Below are 20,357 nucleotides of genomic sequence, written 5' to 3'. Positions count from 1 at the left end.
CAACTACCACCGTGATACCCCCCGGTCGAGTAGCACACACTGTGATATCGGATGAATAGCTGAGGCTAGGTCGAGCATGCCAAAACCATCCGAAAGGCACAAATTAAACTCAAAGGCTGCTCAATGTAAGTATTTATGCCGGTCCACTTTCTGCGCAACTGGAGTTCTACAGAACCTGGACTAGCTTGACTACTGCAACGACGCTCACTCTCCCTTACAATCACCAAAAACAGGATGACGACTCGGGTGATAACCGTCTATGGTGCCACTGGTAACCAGGGCAGAGCAGTAACCGTGTCTCTACTCAAAAACCCCGCATTCCATGTGCGTGCCCTTACTCGCAATCCGGACTCCATTGCTAGCACCTCTCTCGCCGCCCTTGGTGCTGAGATCCGTGCCGCCAATGGACTGCATTCGGAGACTATGGTCAAGGCGTTCGAGGGCTCTTGGGGTGTCTTTGTTAACTTGAACTCGGATGATAAGGTGACTTCTCGACCGATGGCATTCAGCGCATTCGTCAACATCTTGCTGACTGATGCAAAGGTGTTCCAAGAAGGATGCCATACTGAGTTTGACGTCGGAAAGACCATTGTGGATGCCGCCGTCCAAGCCGGAGTGCGACATTTTGTCTTCAGCTCCGGCCCCTCGAGCACTGAACTTACCGATGGCAGGATCAAGATGAAAGCCATGGACAGTATGAGTCAACATGGCCCTGTATATGCTACTCCAGTAACCCGAGGCCTAACCTGTCGCAGTGAAGAATCAAATCGAGCTGTACGCCCGACGCAACTCCCAGTTCGAGACCACCAGCTTCATATGCGCAGCGTGGTACTTTGAGAACTTCCTAGACATGGCTGCCGCCCCCATATTCGGTGGTTTCCCGTTTACTCCGGACCTTGACGGAACCCTTATCTTCCGGTGTCCGCGTTGGGGCGGCAGGGAAGACGTCCCCTTCATCAGCATCTCGGATGATTATGGGGATATCGTCCACGGACTCTTTCTGGATCCTGCTCGCTGGAATGGAGCCCGAATCCATGGCTGCAGTGATATCCTCTCATTTGACGACCTGGTTGCGCAATTCCAAGCAGGCATGTTCACTTCTCCTCTCCGGACTTGCGTTTCTTGAAACGCTCTACATGGCACTTTTCTACCTATCTACATACTGACCACCGCCCCAGCCACGGGAAAAACGTCCCGATATGACCCGATCGAGCCAAGCTGGGAAGCCTTTGAGACATTTGGTGTGCCCGAGCTGGAGGATACGAAGCTGATGTTTGGGCTTACTCAAAATACTGGTGGGTTGTACTTTGGGCCTGAGCCCTCGGAGAAGAACACCGCCGCTACCCTCAAGCGGGCTACTGCTATTGCTCTTGGGTTGCCAAAGGAGAGGCAGGGTCTTATTTCAGCTAAGGAATGGTTCACCAATCATTTTAGTACCTAGTTCCTGTTGGTCTAGAGTCATATGGAAGCCCAGGCTAGTTCGTCCAGGGTTTCACTGGAATATTTTAGTGCGTCAGTGAGAGTACGTGATGGCATTTAAGATAATAACCTGCATAACTCTCCTGGTGTTATTTTGCTAGCTGAAATTCGACAAACTATAGTTTCTGCCAAAACCACACCCGTCGTAGTTCTCTCTAGCCAAGCACACACTCTGTTCATTTCCACATGATCTGGGTTATTCCATTGAACAGCGGAAGTACCGTTACTTCAATACGAGGATCGGAAGCAAGGTATGCGTTGAAGTCATTGATCATGTCAGCAATAGCTAGGTAGGGCTCTTGGATCTCGCTAGGGAACCCCTGCGCGATAGAGCGATCAAGCACTAGCCCCTCGAGCAAAACTACTTGCTTAGCCTGGTTCCGTACTAGGATGTCTAGGTAGATACATACCATCATCCACCAAGATAACGCCATCCGGTGAAAGAAGTTTGTTGTCGAGGATAAAGGAGGTATACGCTTTGTACTCCTCTTCCGCGGCGTCAATGTAGATCAGATCGAAGTCACCTTTCAGGGTTGGTAGTCTATTCCATTGTATTAGCAGGAGTCTCAACACAGTACCTGTATAAATGGAGGTAGATCACAAGTCCAAACAGCGGCCCCGTAAGAGCTCGATACGGTCCGTGGCCCCAGCGCGGCAAAATGCCTCTTCCGCCATCTTGAGGTATGTCTCGGACATATCGATCGTCGTAATCTTTGCCTCTATTTTCCTAGTCCCCTCATAGAACACCAATGCGCTAACGCCAGTGAAAGTCCCGAGCTCAAGGACTTCAGACCCCTGTCAGCTGCACCCTGTACCATGTAACAAAGAAATTGATGCAATTGCAGGTGATTAGGGCATAGAAAATGACCACACATACTGCGTTTCGGTTTCATGAGTCGAGCGAAATTCATCAGCCATGCACACTGTGCTAAGGTCGGTGCCATAATAGTCTCATCTTTACTCAATCTGTCCGTGGCGAGTAGCTGCTCCTGAATGCATCCTGGCAGCGGGGAGCTGTGCTTCTCGCAGTATGCCCCTGTGAGGGCGACCTGCTCTCTGGTGAAATACAACATGCAGCGATCTCTCATTTTGCGTCTGTCGGTATTGGGAGTGTCCGGGAAGTTAGGAAGAGGTAAGAGTTGGAGTACGGGAAGTTTACTTTATAGACATATGCGTACAGCATCTACATTTCACTTCTCACGTCCCCGAGGCGCTGAGGAGCCTGTATTGTCGAACTAGGCCAATATCTCGAAGTCTCACATAGTGCTTGGCATCTGCATGCGTACATGATGGTTTAAGGTCTTACAGGATTGAAACTGTGACGAACCGGTCACACTAAAAGCATTAGAGTGATGCACAAACACAGAGTATCACACGTCGAACACCCCCACAACAGGTACCTACCTATATACTCCGGTGTGCTACAATAGACTCGAAGGTATGGTTGCACGGCAGTATGATGGACTGTGGATGACGACGGTTTGCAGCCATTATCTGCATGCTCTCGGCTGTCGCCTCGGCAAGTCATTCCTGGTGGACATTGGCGATCCAATTGCTTGGCCGTCTGCTAAGACGGTGTCTGATACATGTTCATACTTCACTTCGCCTTGCGACTTGACTCAGTGCCCGATTGCTCTTTGGGCTTGGTCAATGCTTAACATCTTTCTCCCAGTTTGTCTTTGTTTGCCGCAGTAGAAAGAAGAGGAAAAAAAAGAAGGACAGACATAGAGGAGAAGCAATAGCCACCCGTATAATGGCAGGCAAGAAACTGGACGTGCTAGTCGTGGGAGCGGTAATTACATCTTCCTTCCTGATGTCCGATTCAGACTGATCATTCATTCAAGGGTCCAGCCGGGTAACTTCTGCTAAATAGTTAGGAGTGCAAAGTGTACACCTCTGTACTAACGCCCTATCACACCATAGACTGACAATGGCCCTTTGGCTCGCGAACCTTGGCGTTGAATTTCGCATCATTGACAAGCGACCCAATATCCCGCGGCGCGGACATGCAGATGCGTAGGTAGTCCCTGTCTAATCGGCCAGGGTAGCTGAAGGGGCAAGCTTACATACAATAGGCTGAGCCCTAGAACCATGGAAATCCTTGAGACATTTGGAGTCGAGCACGAAGTGACAAAGCGTTGGGAGCCTACGGCAGATGAGATTATGTGGCGTCGTGATGAGAACGGCCAGCTTTGCAGAGAGGGGCGGTATGGTGGCGGGGGTCAGTTTGGGAGTAGGTAAGCGGTAATCGTGTTCCAGATTTGCCTTGCATATATGTCCTGGTTAATCATAACGGGATGGAACGCATAGATGGCAGCATGGTATACTCCAACAGGGCACTGTAGAGGAGATCATGAAGACGAAGATTGCCGACATATGCGGTGTTGAGGTTGAGTATGAGACAGCCCTGTCGGGGCTTGCAGTAGATACGGAGGATGTCGAATGCCCAGAAGCGTTCCCCTGCTCCGTGTCAATGGTGTATATTCCGGATGGGGCAATCGAAATACTTCAAGCTAAATATGTCGTTGGTGCAGATGGAGCAAAGTCCTTTGCTCGAGACGCAATGGGGATCAAGATGGAAGGGAGAAAAGGTGAAGCCGTTTGGGGCGTGATGGACTTTGTCGGCAGCTCGGACTTTCCTGAGTGGGTGAGCCTTCTATGAGCAGTTCTACGAGGGTAATAGGCTGATATGTGTGTAGCTTTGGTGTGACCTCAATTATCATCAGCCATGTGGATGGGGCGGTTGACTTCTTTCGTCGCGAGAATGGTATGGTGCGGATGTATGTCGAAATGAACAAGACTGCTGCTGGATGGGGGGAATTGGAAAGAAGCAGTGTCACATCTGAGTCGATCATCGTCAAATGCCGCTATATAATACGCCCATACCAGGTTGGTGGCCGTTGCTTCCTACGGAATGGTTGCTGATTCAGGCTTGTTTCCAGCTTGATGTGGCCGATTGCGTGTGGTGAGTGTTGGGCTGACAAAGTTTAATTGGCAATGATCCTGACAGCGAGCAAGGTGGTCAGCCTTTACAGATGCCCAGCGGCTAAGCAGTAGCATGACTGCCCATGGCCGTGTATTCCTCACTGGTGACGCCGTTCACACTCACTCCCCGTTATGCGGGGCGGGGATGAATACAGGAATTCAGTGGGTGACCTTTTGCTGCCAGCCAGAACACACACTGACGAATGGAAACGGGATGCGTACAATCTAGGCTGGAAAATTGGAGGCTTTATCAAGGGACAGCTGAGGCCAAGCATATTGCAGACCTACGAGATCGAAAGACGCCCAGTGGCAGAAGAACTACTCACTGCCGACAAAGACATTCTAGACTTCTTTCATGTGCCCCCCGGAGACGAGGGACAAGCCCTAACGGAAAGAGTACATGCTGCTCTGGACTTCCTGTCGGGCCGCACAATTCACTATCAACAGAGCCTGCTGACGCCTGAATTGCCAAATGCCCTCGGTAAACTGGTGGCCGGAAAGTGCATGCCAGATATAAATGTTTCCAATTGTTTGACAGGGGCCACCATCAACACACATAGCTGGATTCGTCCAGACGGGAACTGGGCCGTCATCATTTGGTACTATGATATCTCTCGTGCCTCAAAGCTCGAGCGGCTTCTACAGTGCATAAAAAAGGTCGACCATATCAGAAATAACATGTCCATAAGAGGGGCTGTAGTTCTGGATCCTTTCCTAGTCAGTTGCAGCGGCTCGTCGGGTCAGGATGTGGCCAGCCTCTCGCACACCCTTATACCTATGGCGGAAATCTGCGGCTGGCACTATGACAAAGTTTTTGCTGCTGAGCAATCTGTACAAGATGGCCTTGGGATCGGCGAAGGGAGATATGGAATCTGCGTTGTGCGGCCCGACAAGCACATAGGCTGGACCGGCGGCCTGGATGATCTCGATCAACTGGAGCAGTACCTAAGGGATATCTTCCAATATGCGGGGGAAGTGTAAACATGTACTCACAGTTCATGATGATGAAGCTATTACGCATTCTTTTGTATCCAGCCATTTCAGCTTCATTATTACCTCAAAAGTCGGGTCCCTTTGGATTTGCAACAAACAATAGCAGTAACATCAACATTTTGAAGAAGCCCCGTAACTACAGGCATCTAGAAACTGGTAAGATTCATGCGGATGTTGATGACGAGGAGGAAGACGTTGAGAATCAGTGTTTTCAAGCAGTTATTGTAGCCCCTCTTCGCTCCGTCCACAACAGTACCAATGGTACAGCGCTCGTTCAAAGCAGGATATGTGCCCAGAGCTACAGCAAGTTTATTAAGAAGCTCGCTCCAATCATATATTACCCTCTGCGTGTCGCCAATGCAACATCAATGGCTAGTATGACTCATGCCTCCGAGCCAATACAAGTATATATTACCCTCAGCTCCTCCGTCAATGACTTCCTCATGTTCAAGCATTTTCTATAGCTCATTGCCCTCTCCCGCTTAGTCTAGGTAGTATCCGTGGGATCACTCACCTGATTCACTGTCTGAAAAATGCTTGTTTCTTGGGCACTATCGCTGCTCGCCTTCTGGAATGGAGAAATAGCAGGGCGGCGGGGTGGCTTCGGTTTGCAAGAACCCCTGGACATGGGTCATTCAGAATGCACCCCAGCAAACCGAGCAGTTAGACATGAGTGGTAAATACAGCCATTGAGAAGCCAAATAAGATAGATGACTACTGACTGGTTCAGGGGCTCGCTCACAGAATCACAGAGACTCGATTACATAAATGCACTCCACTGTATGCAGAACAAGCCACCAATTCTGCCTCAGGAAGATTTTCCTGGTGTTCGTCATCGCATGGACGACTTTGCTGCGTAAGTATATTACCCTTCTCAGACTAGAGACATGGTTCAACTGATCCTGCAGTACACATATCAACTACACCTTGCATATCCACTTCAGTGGGATCTTTTTCGGATGGCATCGCCATTTCGTGTATCTATGGGAAAAGGCACTGCGAGAGGAGTGTGGATATCGAGGACATCAGCCGTATGTACCGGGTACCTTTCTACGAATCTGACATAGAGGTTGACCAGAGCAGGTACTGGAACTGGGCTCTTTCAGCAGACAACATCTCAGCCAGTCCAATTTTCGACGGCTCGCCCACTTCGCTCTCCGGAGACGGCGACCACATCGACAAAGATCCCGTAATCTACATAGGCGATACGAATCTCACCATCCCGTCAGGCTCGGGAGGCGGCTGCGTGACAAACGGCCCATTTGCAAACATGACGCTGAACCTGCCCGACCTCTCACTCGCCGGCGACAGCACGTTCCCCCCCGGCGCCTTCAACTACACGCCGCACTGCTTCACGCGCAACTTCAACTCGTACATGTCGCGCGCATTCACGGCCCAGCCGGACGTCGACCGCCTGCTCAACTCGCCCACCATCACGGACCTGCAGGCCAACATGGACTTCAGTGCGTGGCCGGTCCTCCACGAGGCGGAGATCATGGGGCCGCACGGGGCAGCGCATCTGTCGCTCGGTCGCACGATGGATGACTTCTGGACGGCGCCGCAGGACCCGAGCTTCTTCCTGCATCATGCGCAGGTTGATCGGGTGTGGGCGCTATGGCAGAAGGGGGGGCCTGAAAGTCGCCGGTGGGCGTTGAACGGGACTAGCACGATACATAATGCTCCGGATTCGCCGGAGGTTAGTCTGGATACACAGCTGACGTGGGGGATGTTGGGGGATGGGAAAACGCTGAGGGAGGTGATGAGTACGGAGGCATACCATTTGTGCTACGAGTACGGCGATTAGGGTTTCGGAGCTTGTGACATGGTCGTGTCTTGTTCTTCCTTTCGCACGGACGAGGTTCCTAGTTTGTAGTTCATGCCAACTGTTATGTCTCGAGTCTTAGTGTAACGGTGAGTAGTCATAGTTTTGTACTACAGGTCCGAGTGCGCAGTTTCTGTTCCTATTAGCTTCGCGCATGCTCATTACTATTGACGCCATTCAGCCACCGACAATGTAACAGAACAAGAAATCAGACTACGCTGATCATGTAGGGGGCGCTGCATAGCACTGTGATGGTGCTACATGTTGGCACCAACGCCCTCGGACCGAAGCTGAACTCATGACCAGGTCCAATCCGCATAGCCAGACTCCATTAGGGCCTGAGATATCAGCTACCTAATTGTTTTCCTGCTGAGTAGTCATCGTTGTATGAGCCCACAACCCAGTACTTCCTTTTCCGAATGCGTTCATTCAGGCTGGAGAAATCTTCAAAGGAGGAGCCGGTGACGCTGTATTCCCGGGTTCAACTCATGATAGTAACAAGGTAGGACTCCTTGGACCTGTTGATACCACCTAAGATATGAAAGATCGGTCTTTCGAGTATTGCCCTACTATCACATAGTCAATACCCCAGTCCATGCCAACGGCGCTGCTAGGACGGGACCTATTTCACCTCAATATTAGGCTTCACGGCGAATCATACACCATGTTCCTGGAGCAACATCGGAGATATAGACCTGAACTCCGCTCGTTCTAATTTTACCATTTCCGTACAACGAATCGCGCAAAGCCACCGTGGCCCGCCGAACCAGGCGCCCATCGACGGAAATGACGTCTATACACGTATCTCCACGATTGGTTCTGTTTATTTTTTAAGAAGCTGATGACTTGATGGGGTTGACGTGGGCTTTTATTGGCCATTCCCTGTATACACATCCAGGTGCAAACATTTTGCTCGAAGTGGGAGATAACTACTAGACGATGAATTGTAATGGGAGATTCTCAGTCAATCTTTGAAGAACGGGATATGGAATCAAGCAAAAAGCTGAGATGGCCTGGAGTCTTCTTTCGACTCCTACTCAAACCATTACATCGGCCTCATCATCCTCCGGTAAGTCAGATGCCAACCCCATCTCAGTCCCCAGATCGTTCGTATTAACTGTCCAGAGACCAAGACCCTTCCCATCAGGCTCGGGATGCACCGACCTCCACCCGATCATACGCTGCGCGAGTGGTGTCATGCTCTCGACCAGACGCCGGGGCAAGTGCGTAGATGCCTCATATGGGGTTAGGTGACAGGGATAAAACACCAGAGCCAAGGAGCGGCGATAAAAATCAGAGGTGGCATTCAGTCCGCCCCGATGCACCATGCCGCTACCGATAACAATTGAGTCGCCAGCTTTGACGATCCCAAGGGCAACAGGGTGCTCTGCGTCCGGGGGCCGGACGTCAGCGAGCTTATGGCTGCCCATGATGTGCTGCGTTGCGCCCGACTCAACCGTGAAGTCTGTCAGGGCCGTGAAGAAGTTCATCATCATTTCCGGGGCGTCCGGGATTGGGCGCAAAACTGGATGGACAGACATGTCTCGATGCCAGACCTGCTCGGGGGTGCCTGGGCCGTTCTCGATGGCCCCGCTAGTAGCAACCCAGTATTCTCCGAGCGGGGCGAAAGTGCGCTTGCAGAGATCGTGCATGAGCGGGTGGTTAAGAATCTCGTGGCGAAATACACGCGAGACGCCGACGAGATTGTGGACTCGCTTTTGTTGAGGGGGGAGGATTGATGATAGAGCGCTGGCCATCAGGGGCTTTTCTGGAGGGGCTGCGCGCTGCCGTGCGAAGAGGGGATCAAGGTCTGCATTGAGCTTCGCCACCTGGACTGGCGTGAGGAAGCCTTCGATGATGACGACTGCGTCTTCCTGGAAGGCTTTTGATATTGCGGCGGGGTCTGCGGTGACCGCAAACCGCTTGATCTGGTCGTTTGGCACGGGGGGGTTCTCGCTGGGCATGGCTGTTGAGCGGCAGACAAGTTGGACAATGAAAATGGGCAACGAAGAAGGCCTGGATGTAAGATCGGATATCGGAGGGCAGACCGGGATTTATGTCAAGGATCTCTCCGTCGTGTTGGGTAGGGGACTGCTGGACCGTATGGATGTCGCCATCACATGCATGCCCTGTTGACCGTCTACGTCCATGGTCACATCAGCCAGACTGCATGATTCGTGGATCCGGGTTACGCGCAGATGCCACTGACCACTGGTGCACTCATGCCGATGGCGGTCAGACTGCTTATATCGTATCGCCGCCTAAGAGGCGACGCCGGCAGGTTTTTTCACTACTACATATGTGCCAACTCTTGTCCTACAATGATGGGCCAGGTAGCCATCTCGTTATTCCATCAAACAAGCCTAACAGTTTCTTTTCCTACCCCGAAGTAAATCCCTGGTCGCAGCCTACATTCGTACAATGTTGGCCCGCCCGACTACCGTTTTATACTTGCACCTAGACAACACCTATTGCCCTATCTGCCCCCCTTTCACCCACCGCAACCTAAGTATCTAGAGGAAGAAATGACAACATCCAAGCCCTTCCAGCCCTTCGCTCTCACCGCAGCCGACGCCTCGTTGCCAATGATCTACGCAGGGTCCATAGCCGCGTTCCATCTCGAAGTCCCAGAGACAGGAATTGCCATTCTCCAGAAAGCAATTGCCGAAGTGTTCCAACATATACCGTTTCTCAGTGGCGTCCTGGTGCCCTCGCCGCAAACAGCCGGCGTGGTTGAGGTCCATCCGGCTCCAACCGGGCCATCAACTTCCCAGACAACGACTGAGACATCGTTCGTTACTGTGAAGCGCCTCCCGAATCTTCGTCTCCCATTGCCGACCCGGCCAGTGAGCGGAGCGTTTCCATGTAGTGACTTTGAACAATACGATCGCAACAGGAGCCTCGTTCTTGCTCCTATGCATGTCACCGCGTACAGATCTCATCACCCCGTTCTTGCCTTCCAGATCAACGTTCTAGCCGACGGTATCATTTTGACCGCATTCTCAAACCACATGGTAATCGATGGCGCAGGGGTCGGCACAATCTGGAAAATGTTGGCTGCCTGTTGTCGCGCGCCTGTAGGGCCCTGCTCCCCTCTGTATCCCGATCTCGCGGATTCCATGGACCGTGAGATCACCACGCGGAAATACCTTTCCACAATTGGGGAGAGTCCTTTCCTGGACAGGGGAAATAGTTCTTATTCGAACACTACGGCGCAGGTGGAGGGTGAAGTTGATACTGATCATATCACTGTCACTGCCACAACCACAAGCAAATCCACAGAAAACCCATTCGGCATCCACGACACATCCCTACACGACTGCACATTCCACCTATCCGGCGAGCGAGTGCAATGCCTTCATCAAACCGCCAGACAGCTATGGCTTTCTGAAAACGAACACGCTACGCGCTCCGTGTCGGAGGACGACATCGTCACCGCCGTTCTCTACCTCGCACTCAGCCGAGTCCGCTCTGCGCCGAGACCGAGCGAGGACAGTGCAAATACCACACCGTGTACCTTTCTCCGGGTGGTCGACGTTCGACGGCGTCTTCGGCCACCCGTGCCGGAGAGGTACATCGGGAATTGTTTTATCATGGTGGAGATGGAGCAAAGACAGCTCATGCCCGCTACCGCGCAGCCGCGAGACCAGGGGGACTCGGCCCTGGACTCGAGCATCCACTTCGAGCAGCTTATATCCCCACTCGCCTGCAAGCTCCGAACGAGATTAAACGAGGTTGACGACGCATACGTCCGCGACCATCTAGCGCAGCAAGCCACCGGAGCGAACGCACCCTCCCCAGAAATAGTCGCTGTGATAGTGACAAGTTTGCGACGGCTGCAAATCTACGAGCTGGACTTCGGCAGCGTTTTGGGCGGAGCCGTCGATTTCCAGCAGCTGCCGTATATGAATCCGGAGGGAGTTTGTACTATATTCCCTCGCCGCGTGGGGAGTGATGCTTGGGAAGTTGGTGTCACACTGTGCAAGGGCGATATGGAGCGGTTGAAGGGGGATGATATGTTGAGGTGGCTGGCGGAGGGTGAGGAGTGTTCTCTTCTTAACTTTTTTGAACCTGTCCAAGTTTAGGCTGTAAGAGAGTGTATTGTTTTGCTTTACTCAACTGCTTAGTTGCTTTATAATGCTGGTCAGACACTTTCCGTCACAGCCGGTCAACTGTCCAGGACCACAGCCTGTGGAACAAGGCCATCTGGTCCCCTACATAGTTAGGCTCGACCGTCATGAATATCCATATATCTATCATTGCCAGTGCACAGCTAGTACCATAACCCCGGACACACAGTCCCGCAGGGCCTCTTCCCCTAAGTATCCCACCAGAGCAACACTACTTGCATCCTAAGTAGAACCCTCAACCATAACCCGCAACCCCTGCTCAATAGCCACCGGATTGCGCCAGTCAGACCATGTATGATCCAGAATACCTGTGCATAGTTAGATCAACGAAATATTCAATAAAAGCGCCTATACTCACCCCAAGTATCATCATAATCCTGCACCCCGCTCCGAATATAATAACTCCCACTAATCGTCCAGACCATCCACCCAGCCTGCTGCTCCGGAATCCATTCACGCAAACAAGACGCATAAACGCTCTGCCAGGTTTCCTCGTCCTGAGCGAATCCGAACTCGGTCAGAACGACTGGCATGACGTTCACGATACTTTCATCAGTATCGTCTAGCGCATTGAACCCCCCGTTCCAAAGTGCGCCAGAGAGGTTCGCGCAGCTTGCTGTTTGTGTGTCGTACGTGTGCAGTTCCAGAACAAGTTTATCCGCGTACTCAAAATCATCAAGAAGGAAGGTCGTCCCCTCGCCGAGATCTTCCCCCGTTGGGATAGGCGCCAGCGTGGTATCATAGTTCAACCCCGACAAGAAAATCAACGCATCCGGATTCGCGGCATTCACCCTCTCCGCAGCGTCACTCATCTGACTGTACCACGTCTCCCAATTGTACGGATAGTCCGGGTTTGCGCTTCCCGGCTTGCGAAGTTCATTCCGCAGTCCGATCCCGGTAAACGCAGGCCAGCTAGCCGCATGGCGGGCCATGTACTCGAGTCCACGTTTCCAGTTATCCACGTCAAAGTATGTATCCCCGAACCAGGCGTTGCCGTCATCGGTCGAGCAGCACCACATTGCTTTGGAGATGTGGTTGTCCAGGTGCACGTATATTTCCTGGTTATTTGCCTCCTCGGCGACGAGGTCGTAGACCTGCAGTCTGGTTGTGGTGTTTGTGATCTGTGGGTTGAGTGAGGTGATCTGGTTAAAGACTTCCGTTCCATTTTCGGCGCCTAGCGCGTTGATAAACGAGTCTAGGACTGTCGTGTCGCCGTCGTTGTCGTAGATGTCGTCTACAAGTTCCGTCGGGAAGGTGAGTCGGATGACGTTCATTCCTAGCGATTTGATCTTGATCAAGGTCGATTCAATAGAGGCGTATTGGAGGCCCTCGGGGATCATGGCCTCCCCAGTCCCGGGCCAGTTAACACCTGCGAAGGTAACGGGTGCGCCGGTGGAATCGAGAATCCATCTTCCAGAGACGGAGAAGGGGGTATTTAGGGCGGCTGCAGCGAGGAGGTGAAATGAGAGGACGAGGTACTGAGATATCTTCATAACTGCTACGGGGAAGGATGGAAGCTTTGGGATTCAGGATCATTTCTGGGGTTGAGGCCATAGGCAGCCGTTCGACTATTTATGTGATTCTGCCTGCCCATAGTATGGAAGGTGACTTGAGAGGGGAAACATGAGGAGTAATCTGGGCATTGACGTAGTATTCTGCAAGGCATGCAGCGTAGGCCCGCAAATACTGCATACTGCAGCAGACGATATGCACGGGTCTCCTGATGCCTTTACCCTTCCGATATCCCCGAAAACTGGGGCATTGGACCAAGACCTTGGACGTGGGGAAACCGGAGAATTTCCCAACTGGGATCGATGCGCGAGTCGCAGAATCTAGATTAGAGTGCGGGGTATGATGTAAGTAATCTTGCCCTCCTGCTGAAGAGAAAATACGAACTATCCTGGGCCATGACCGAAGGCTACTATTACCCTTTAGCTAACAAGGGTAGGCGCGGGAGTGAGTCCGGGATGGCCGACTCTTGGAAGCTGTATACCGAGGAGGAGGTCTGTTTGCGATTGGTAGAAACCAAGGCCTAGTACAGCCATGCGGTAGGGACTTGCAAGTCACGCAGAAGAGACACATGTCGCCCCAGTTCCTGAGAGTGAATCAGACGGACGCTGCTCAGGAAAAGTACGTCGCATAGTTTTCCAACTGAATTGTGCAAGCCATGGTGGGCTGACTATACGGACTGTAAAGGAACCTGCACCCTCGCCCGGGTGCGCAGGAAAACCATGCTCATAAAGTCACCACGCGGAGAAAACTTGCTTCCCAAGCCTCATAGCCGTACGTGACTACCAAGATACTATTGATTAGCTGCTGTGAGCAAGCGCGTTTACGACTAGTCTATAAATGCTATCTAAACGCACGGACCGTGTCCCCAGGGCGCAGTACATGCAAGATGACTTATTCAGATGCCAGCGATATAATTCGAAAAATTCCAAAAAAGCACTGGTACTTTCCAGCTCCTTGCTTTGAATCAAGCTGCTGTCTCGGGGGCTTTGCAAGTTCTATTCCAAGCAACGATCCTCTTAGCTGGACTGTGGACCCTCTCGATCAGGCACGGCCAGGCAGAGCCAGGCACCAGTTGGCTACCTGGATTGACAAAGCCTCATAAAAATGAAGCCTCGCCTTGAAAATCCTGCAGACAGCGCCGCAGATCAAAGATGCCTCCCGTCAGAAGATCCAAGAGACTCCGCAAGTCGCCCATCGGGGTGGAATCCGCGAAACGGGCGACACGCAGCCACGGCCAGAACCCCGAGGGAAACCCTAGTCCGCCCAAGAAATGCAACCCCAAACCAAGCTACCTGCAGCGGTCACTCGCCGATATCGAACGCGATCCGAATCGCACTTTACGCCTCCTCAGTCTGCCCAGGGAGCTGTTCGACGAAATAGTCGCCCGTCTGCCCCCCTCATCCGAGGCATGCCTAACCCTAACATGCAAGGCCGCTCTCCATGCAATCGGCACCGCGTCATGGACTTATTTCCGCCGGAGCACCCAACTGTCTTACAGAAGAACGGACACTTCTCTACATGAGCTCCTCAAGCGAGATAATCCGGAGCTTCAACTCTGCCCGCGCTGCCAGATACTCCATCCCCCGATCAAGGCGCCCCATGCGCATCGCACAACAAAGTTCACGAGCCTTTGTCTGGGCCAGGGGGCGTCGGTTGATTACTGGCCGCAGACGCCTTCAGGAACGTATACCGTCGTCTACACGCACATCAACGAGGCGTTTCAGTCGCGGCCCAAAAGCTCCGCGAGAAATGCAAGTGCAACCCCAATCGACCTCTTCACCGGCGACTTCACCACTAAACGCGGAAAGGCCAACTACCGTCTTCGCTCCTCAGCCAGCTGGGTAGATGGCAACCTGATCCTCAGACAAGAACATCGTTTGTCGAGCTCCGTGCCTCGATCACGTCTCCATGCCGTGGCCATCACATCCCTGCCTTTCCGCGTCTGCGCGCATCTATCCACCAGCACGGCGCCGACGCCCGAGTCGCAGCGTACAAGGCACCATGTCCCGAATGGGTCGCTTCTCACGCGTGCCGTCGCAAGCGCATTCCCGGCGTCTCGACGACGAGGCGTCGCGCCGGGTAGTACATTCCGAGAATCGTGTCCCTTTGAACAGGCGCAGATAGAGGCTGGCTCAAGGCAGAAGGGATTCGTATGGTGGTGTCGCAGTTGCCCTACGAAGTTCCGTGTCGAGTATGATGCGGATTCTGACGAGCTTGTTGTCACGGCCTGGCATTGCTTCGGAAGGGACCTGCATCAGGCGAGGAAGTTCTGGAAGTGGTTGGTGCGGAGGGAGGGCGCGTTGCTAGGGCCGAAGAAGCGCAATAGTGAGTACTATGCGTTTACTAAGAGTATTCCGGATTTTGTGTTTGAATAGAATAGACATGTATAGAGATGGAGATCCCCAGTTGAACAAGATGGGAAATTATTCGGTTGCTATCCCACTACCTACACGACTCAGGACTCGATCGCCAGGTGGTCTGGACGTCATAATACAGTAGCCCGGCTTATCAAAGCACGCGCCTAGGCGGAGGGGCAGGAAGAAGCGCGCGCCGCCGACTATTCCGGTACGCCCTCACAGCCTCCCAGGACTCCGCCGCGTCCATGCCCATGGTCACCCCGGCCTCGCGCATATCCAGCTCCGTGATGAAGGTGTTCCCAGCGTAGGGCGGGAGGGGCTGGGTGAAGACTTCGGGGACGCGGACTGTGGGGCGGGAATCTGCATCTGAATTTGGAGTGGATCCAGTGACGGTGTCTTGGGGAGCTGGGTGGGTGTGCTCGTCTGATTTCTCCGCATTGGCTTGGGCTCTAGAAACCGTCCATGTTGCCGTGACGACATAGTAGTCCAACTCCCCCGGTCGAACTTCATCGCGGATCCACCGGCGACTGCCGAACATGGAACTCCCTGTCCAGCGGGACACAGCAAGGTCCTCCTTCTTCGCAGTCAAGACGCGGTCGTCCGTCCGTCGAAACACCCACTTCTCAACAGCCTGGCCGGCAATAATATCAACCTCCCCCCTCCGCCTGTCGATACTCTCAAAATCAACAACGAACCGCCTCACGCTTTCAGGGAACCGCACAACAGAAACCCACTTCCCGTCGATGTAAAGTCGGCGATTATTCTCCCAGTGCCAGAAATCCGTGTACCGGATCGTGAGCCGGACTTGTCGTGGTCGGAGATATGGAGTGTTCAATAGACGCTGGAACGCATCGCCCGGTTCAAGCATGTAAAGTTGGGCGAAGACCTGGATGTTTCCTGTTTCCAGTGGTGCTCTCCCTTCATCTTCAGTCTTCTTGTTATGGACTTGATGAACCATCTCTAGACACTCCCCGAATGCCCTTCCACTCCTATTTTTACCCGCAATCCGCATCCCAGGCGCGCGATCCCGCCCCGTGAGGTAGAAGACATGTTCCGCCAACGCGAACGGCAAGAACCATGTCTCTGCGTAGATTGCTTTACAAGTCCTCAGTAACTCGGTGCATGTCTTCTGTGGTGCATTGTACCCCGGGCGCGCCCAGTATGTTTCTTTCTGGTAGGGGTTTGAGTTGTCTTCGAAGGGGGAGAGGGTGTAGGTGAAGATTTGGGTACGGATCTCTGGCGGGAGGGTTGTGAAGAGGGGGGATGTGGTTTGTAGGGTGTATGTTGTGTAGGTGGGTACGTGGAGCGTTGGACCTGTGTTTGTCATGTTCAGTGTCGGAATTGATGCGTGTTTTGAAAAAAGAAAAATGGAGATGTTGTCAATGTAACTGACTTGTATACTGTCTCTGCTGTTGCCTGTGGGGTCGCGTGGGGTTGCTGCCTGAATATCTGCCTGAGGTGGTACGTCTACGTCACTGGAGTGTGGCGGTGCATAAGACGAAATGTGGCCAAGTCTCCAGGCTCTGTATTGTTGGGCCGTGTATCAGGGATTAGGGAGGGTTCTGATTCATTCTTTTTCTCGTGCTCACAGCCATCTCATATCACACTCTTGAGAGGAGTCATCGTCTTCTTTCTCTCGACGCGTAAGTCCGGATAACCGCACCAACGCATCATCATCCTCCATCCACCGAGCCAACTAAGCGAAACGCGGAGCATTCAGCACAATGCCCATTATAGCACCAGCCAAGGTTCCAGCAATAGGAATGGTCATGATCCAAGAAAATAAGAGAAGTCCCACTCGTTGCCAGTTAACCGCCCTAATGGTGCCGTTACAGAGGCCGACGCCGACTGTTGCGCCGGTGATACACATCGATGTGCTAACGGGGAGTTTGTATTGGGAGAAGATGAGGACAGTAAGGGCGGCGCCCATTTCCATGGAACATCCGCGAGAAGGCGAGTGGTAGGTAATCTTGTTGCCCATGACTGGTAAAGTTAGCTTTTGACCAGCCCACCGAGGATATTCTCAAGAGAGTTAAGGTGGGAGCTGGGAAAGTTGACAAACCCTTCATAATGTTATATCCATAGGTAATAAGGCCAAGCGAGATGGACGCAGAGAGCACGGCCAACTGCCACACGGCGACATCGGCTTCAGATTCAGCTGCATTGCGAGTCCTCCACGCACCATACATCACAGCCCAAGGTCCAACAGAGTTGCCGATATCATTCGCACCATGTGCAAAGGAAGCCGTACACGCGGTGATAACTTGAATAAACGAGAATGCGTGCTCAACCTCGTTCGAGTACTTTGTCGCGCAGGCATACACCCGCTCCATACGGGCTCCCTCTGGCGTGCCATGAATCCCGCTCTGCGCGGCGTGGATGTCATAGTGCATACCATACAACGCACCAACAACGACCATGGCCGGAATCCGCCTCAGCAGCGTCTTTAGGTTGTGCAGCTCATAAATTTCACCTGCTCCCATCGGATTGTTGTGGAGCGTACGCATCGCCCAGCCTAATGGACCGCGACCCTTGCGTAGCTTGGCGTGCAACCTGTTTTCGGTCTCAAGCATGAGTTTCTTGTAATCATCCTTCACCTGCGCCTCGACAACTCCAATATTCTCACTCTTCTCGGCGACCTGAGGCTTCTGAGCAGCCTTTGGAAGCTCCATGCCCTCAAAGAGGGTGTCGGGAGAGCCGTTTCCGTGCAAGGCAGGGTCGTGCTGTTGAACGGCGTAGTCCGGCACGACGGCAACAGCTGTGTCCGTGTCGGTAGGGTAAGGACGACTCCATAACATCGGACCGAGGAAAGCGTGGTACCACTGAATTGAGGCATCACGCTTGATTACCTGGGCGTGCAGCCATGGGACAAAGAAGATGGCAGAAAGAAGACAAACACCGCCTCCGGTCCCCAAGCTGACAGACGCAACATACCAGGCGGGTTTGTCCTTTAAGCCGAGGTTAGGTGATCCTTTATAGACAATCGACAAGGTACAGATAGTTGCTGCGATCAAAAAGAAGAACGGTGCAGTCCAAACAGCCCATCGAACGGGATTCTTTCGCCAGTGGACCACGGTCTTGATTAGCATGAAAATGACTGCTCCAAAACAAGCGGAAATAGCGGGTGCCATTCCCAAGCCTGCAAATATAGCGCCCAGGCCCTGTCCACCATTCCAACCCCATTCGACCTGGGATGCTCCGACAGTAGCCACACCCACACCGGCCACGGCGGAAACAAGACTATATGTCGAGGAAACGTGCGCGGAATTGCGAGTGCACCACATGACCCACGAGGCTGCTCCTGCCAGGGCGCAAGTGAACGCAAGCATCTGAACTCCTGCATTCCCTTGGAAGGATTCGTGAGGAATGATTCCGTTCTTGATCGTATCGGCGGTTCTGGCTCCGACGGTGATCGCTCCGAGCATTTCGAATATCGTGCCAAAGATCATGGCTTGACGATAGCTAATCGACCTAGATGAGACACTGGTCGCCCAGGCGTTGGCCACATCATCTAAGACGATTAGTATGCTTTGGCAAAGACAGGGGCAGATGCAAGACGTACTTGCACCATTGTTGTAGGCATCCAAAACGGCAAAAAACGTTCCAATGGCGAACACATAATTGTACTGAGTGAGCACCATGGTGACGAGGGAGAAGCAACGATGCTGTAGTTCATTCTCGTCTGGCTGCAAGGAAGATGGGGATCAACAAAAGGAAACCAGGCTTTTATGTTCTCAACGGTCTTGGTATTGCTCCCAAGTGTTGGCTTGTTTCGATCTTCTGGCACTTGCTGATAACTCGCCGGCTTGAAAATACCCGATGCGAGAGCATGGCCGGGTAGGCCGATTGCAGTATCAGGGTGCCGTGTACAAGCGTGCCCCAAGGGATCGTGGCGCTGTCAATTGTGCGCTAGTAAAGTATGTAACTTTAGACACAGCCCAGAGATTTCTCAGAGCCCTGACAGGACCTTGCCCCGGCAAAGGTCCCTGATCTGCAATCCACAGATCGGTTACATCCCCGTGGCCCGAGTCCCTGCATCAAGTATACTGGAGTATAGGCCACGTCCTCTGAAGAGGTTGATTTCATGACCCAGAAACAAGCAACTCTCCATGACCATGCGTCGTTCACCAGGTCTGACCATCCACATGATAGATAATCCTCCGTGTCAATACCAGTTCCCGTTCGTTCAGTTGCAACCCTGTCGTCGTCGATACAGGGAATGTCGAGGTATTTATCTCACCAATAGATCTTATAGCAAGGGCGGCAGCGGACGATGGAGCTGAAGCAAACCAGATGAGCGGAATGCCTCCCTCGCACAAAGACAACACCAGCACGTTCCTGTCTCTGCCCTCTTCATTCGTCGTCACGGAGTAATGACAGTTGCTGCGACCAGAGATCCGGGGCTTCATCAACGCCATCCAGCTTGGCGGGCTTGAGGGTGTCTGGGCGGACATTTCGGGGTTAACCATTTGCTGCTGTCAGCATTCGCTGCACTTGGCGGACAGACTCTCCCTCCTGATCGAAACGCAAAAGCCTCGCACGTGTGCGGAGTTCTCTCCGCCTCTGGCTATGTGTCGCCAATATTTCCGCAGCAGAGTCCAATCACTCGCTCCTGCTAACCTTCGTCAAGAGCCAAGTTTCCCATGCGTTGCTTCTTTTCTGTGGGCCACTCAGGTTGCGCGCCGAGGGCTCGTCATGGTGAGCGATTTACTTGACAAATGACAAGCATTTTAAGTTGACTCGGCCTTTTCTTGGATGTTGACATTGGTCTGATGTCGGAGCCGGTCATTTAGAGTCGTCTCGGCGATAGTTCCCAGAATGTGAGAAGAACACGAAGAAGACACTGTCCCACAGTCAAAGGCTTGTAAAATTTCAATACAAAATTCTACCTGTTGGGGAAGCCCGTGTGGTCCCTCGTCTGCGGTCCAACTTCATAAAAGGCAAATCCCGTATACATCCTTACGCGTGAGACCGGGTTGCATGAGCGGCGAGCCAAGATGAGAGGTTTGTCGTATCAAATCAGCCCTCCTGAGAAGTTCCGGCCAAAATGCTCAATATGACGTCCCGCCTCATGTATAG

At 52.7% G+C, this 20,357-nt stretch overlaps 10 protein-coding genes across 10 annotated transcripts; 5 read left to right on the top strand and 5 right to left on the bottom strand.

Annotated features, from left to right (window-relative positions):
- The first annotated feature begins 65 nt into the window (after positions 1-65).
- On the top strand, positions 66-1,538 carry BDV17DRAFT_39083 (NmrA/HSCARG family protein). Its single transcript, XM_073764464.1, has 4 exons — positions 66-483; positions 544-694; positions 756-1,088; positions 1,179-1,538. The coding sequence occupies exons 1-4, from the start codon at positions 235-237 to the stop codon at positions 1,439-1,441; spliced, it is 996 nt and encodes a 331-aa protein (XP_073617291.1). The 5' UTR covers positions 66-234; the 3' UTR covers positions 1,442-1,538.
- A 117-nt stretch (positions 1,539-1,655) lies between these two features.
- On the bottom strand, positions 1,656-2,175 carry BDV17DRAFT_289684 (O-methyltransferase; the record flags this gene model as incomplete). Its single annotated transcript, XM_073761713.1, has 3 exons — positions 1,656-1,840; positions 1,890-2,020; positions 2,081-2,175. The coding sequence occupies 3 exons, from the start codon at positions 2,173-2,175 to the stop codon at positions 1,656-1,658; spliced, it is 411 nt and encodes a 136-aa protein (XP_073617290.1).
- A 3,815-nt stretch (positions 2,176-5,990) lies between these two features.
- On the top strand, positions 5,991-7,261 carry BDV17DRAFT_297627 (tyrosinase family protein; the record flags this gene model as incomplete). The annotated part of the gene is made up of 4 exons (XM_073763530.1): positions 5,991-6,133; positions 6,188-6,313; positions 6,366-6,488; positions 6,541-7,261. The coding sequence occupies 4 exons, from the start codon at positions 5,991-5,993 to the stop codon at positions 7,259-7,261; spliced, it is 1,113 nt and encodes a 370-aa protein (XP_073617289.1).
- Positions 7,262-7,575: 314 nt separating this feature from the next.
- BDV17DRAFT_289682 (phytanoyl-CoA dioxygenase family protein) lies at positions 7,576-9,243 on the bottom strand (the record flags this gene model as incomplete). The annotated part of the gene is made up of 2 exons (XM_073761712.1): positions 7,576-7,617; positions 8,323-9,243. The coding sequence occupies 2 exons, from the start codon at positions 9,241-9,243 to the stop codon at positions 7,576-7,578; spliced, it is 963 nt and encodes a 320-aa protein (XP_073617288.1).
- A 561-nt stretch (positions 9,244-9,804) lies between these two features.
- On the top strand, positions 9,805-11,364 carry BDV17DRAFT_297626 (transferase family-domain-containing protein; the record flags this gene model as incomplete). Its single annotated transcript, XM_073763529.1, has 1 exon — positions 9,805-11,364. The coding sequence occupies one exon, from the start codon at positions 9,805-9,807 to the stop codon at positions 11,362-11,364; it is 1,560 nt and encodes a 519-aa protein (XP_073617287.1).
- A 92-nt stretch (positions 11,365-11,456) lies between these two features.
- Positions 11,457-12,902, bottom strand: BDV17DRAFT_297624 (cellulase family protein; the record flags this gene model as incomplete). The annotated part of the gene is made up of 2 exons (XM_073763528.1): positions 11,457-11,717; positions 11,768-12,902. The coding sequence occupies 2 exons, from the start codon at positions 12,900-12,902 to the stop codon at positions 11,632-11,634; spliced, it is 1,221 nt and encodes a 406-aa protein (XP_073617286.1). The 3' UTR covers positions 11,457-11,631.
- Positions 12,903-12,939: 37 nt separating this feature from the next.
- BDV17DRAFT_258703 (uncharacterized protein) lies at positions 12,940-13,319 on the top strand. The gene has a single exon (XM_073757360.1). It carries the CDS (start codon positions 13,033-13,035, stop codon positions 13,243-13,245), a length of 213 nt encoding a protein of 70 aa, XP_073617285.1. The 5' UTR covers positions 12,940-13,032; the 3' UTR covers positions 13,246-13,319.
- A 254-nt stretch (positions 13,320-13,573) lies between these two features.
- Positions 13,574-15,362, top strand: BDV17DRAFT_39020 (uncharacterized protein). Its single transcript, XM_073764462.1, has one exon. It carries the CDS (start codon positions 14,073-14,075, stop codon positions 15,294-15,296), a length of 1,224 nt encoding a protein of 407 aa, XP_073617284.1. The 5' UTR covers positions 13,574-14,072; the 3' UTR covers positions 15,297-15,362.
- Positions 15,098-16,880, bottom strand: BDV17DRAFT_39005 (uncharacterized protein). The gene has a single exon (XM_073764461.1). The coding sequence runs from the start codon at positions 16,603-16,605 to the stop codon at positions 15,430-15,432; it is 1,176 nt and encodes a 391-aa protein (XP_073617283.1). The 5' UTR covers positions 16,606-16,880; the 3' UTR covers positions 15,098-15,429.
- Positions 16,672-19,008, bottom strand: BDV17DRAFT_39046 (inorganic phosphate transporter). The gene is made up of 3 exons (XM_073764463.1): positions 18,841-19,008; positions 17,341-18,789; positions 16,672-17,261 (listed from the first exon to the last, which is right to left on the bottom strand). The coding sequence occupies exons 1-3, from the start codon at positions 18,917-18,919 to the stop codon at positions 16,975-16,977; spliced, it is 1,815 nt and encodes a 604-aa protein (XP_073617282.1). The 5' UTR covers positions 18,920-19,008; the 3' UTR covers positions 16,672-16,974.
- Between the last annotated feature and the right edge of the window lie 1,349 nt (positions 19,009-20,357).

Source organism: Aspergillus undulatus (assembly GCF_047715775.1).
Source record: "Aspergillus undulatus strain CBS 261.88 unplaced genomic scaffold BDV17scaffold_14, whole genome shotgun sequence".
Lineage (NCBI taxonomy): Eukaryota > Fungi > Ascomycota > Eurotiomycetes > Eurotiales > Aspergillaceae > Aspergillus > Aspergillus undulatus.
This window is presented reverse-complemented; position numbering and strand designations above follow the sequence as displayed.

Coding starts and splice junctions, on each gene's coding strand:
- BDV17DRAFT_39083 (XM_073764464.1), top strand. CDS start 235: ATGACGACTCGGGTGATAACCGTCTATGGTGCCACTGGTAACCAGGGC. Junction 484..543: donor ACTTGAACTCGGATGATAAG/GTGACTTCTCGA, acceptor ACTGATGCAAAG/GTGTTCCAAGAAGGATGCCA. Junction 1,089..1,178: donor GGTTGCGCAATTCCAAGCAG/GCATGTTCACTT, acceptor CCACCGCCCCAG/CCACGGGAAAAACGTCCCGA.
- BDV17DRAFT_258703 (XM_073757360.1), top strand. CDS start 13,033: ATGAGGAGTAATCTGGGCATTGACGTAGTATTCTGCAAGGCATGCAGC.
- BDV17DRAFT_39020 (XM_073764462.1), top strand. CDS start 14,073: ATGCCTCCCGTCAGAAGATCCAAGAGACTCCGCAAGTCGCCCATCGGG.
- BDV17DRAFT_39005 (XM_073764461.1), bottom strand. CDS start 16,605: ATGACAAACACAGGTCCAACGCTCCACGTACCCACCTACACAACATAC.
- BDV17DRAFT_39046 (XM_073764463.1), bottom strand. CDS start 18,919: ATGGTGCTCACTCAGTACAATTATGTGTTCGCCATTGGAACGTTTTTT. Junction 18,790..18,840: donor TGCCTACAACAATGGTGCAA/GTACGTCTTGCA, acceptor TAATCGTCTTAG/ATGATGTGGCCAACGCCTGG. Junction 17,262..17,340: donor TGGATATAACATTATGAAGG/GTTTGTCAACTT, acceptor TAACTTTACCAG/TCATGGGCAACAAGATTACC.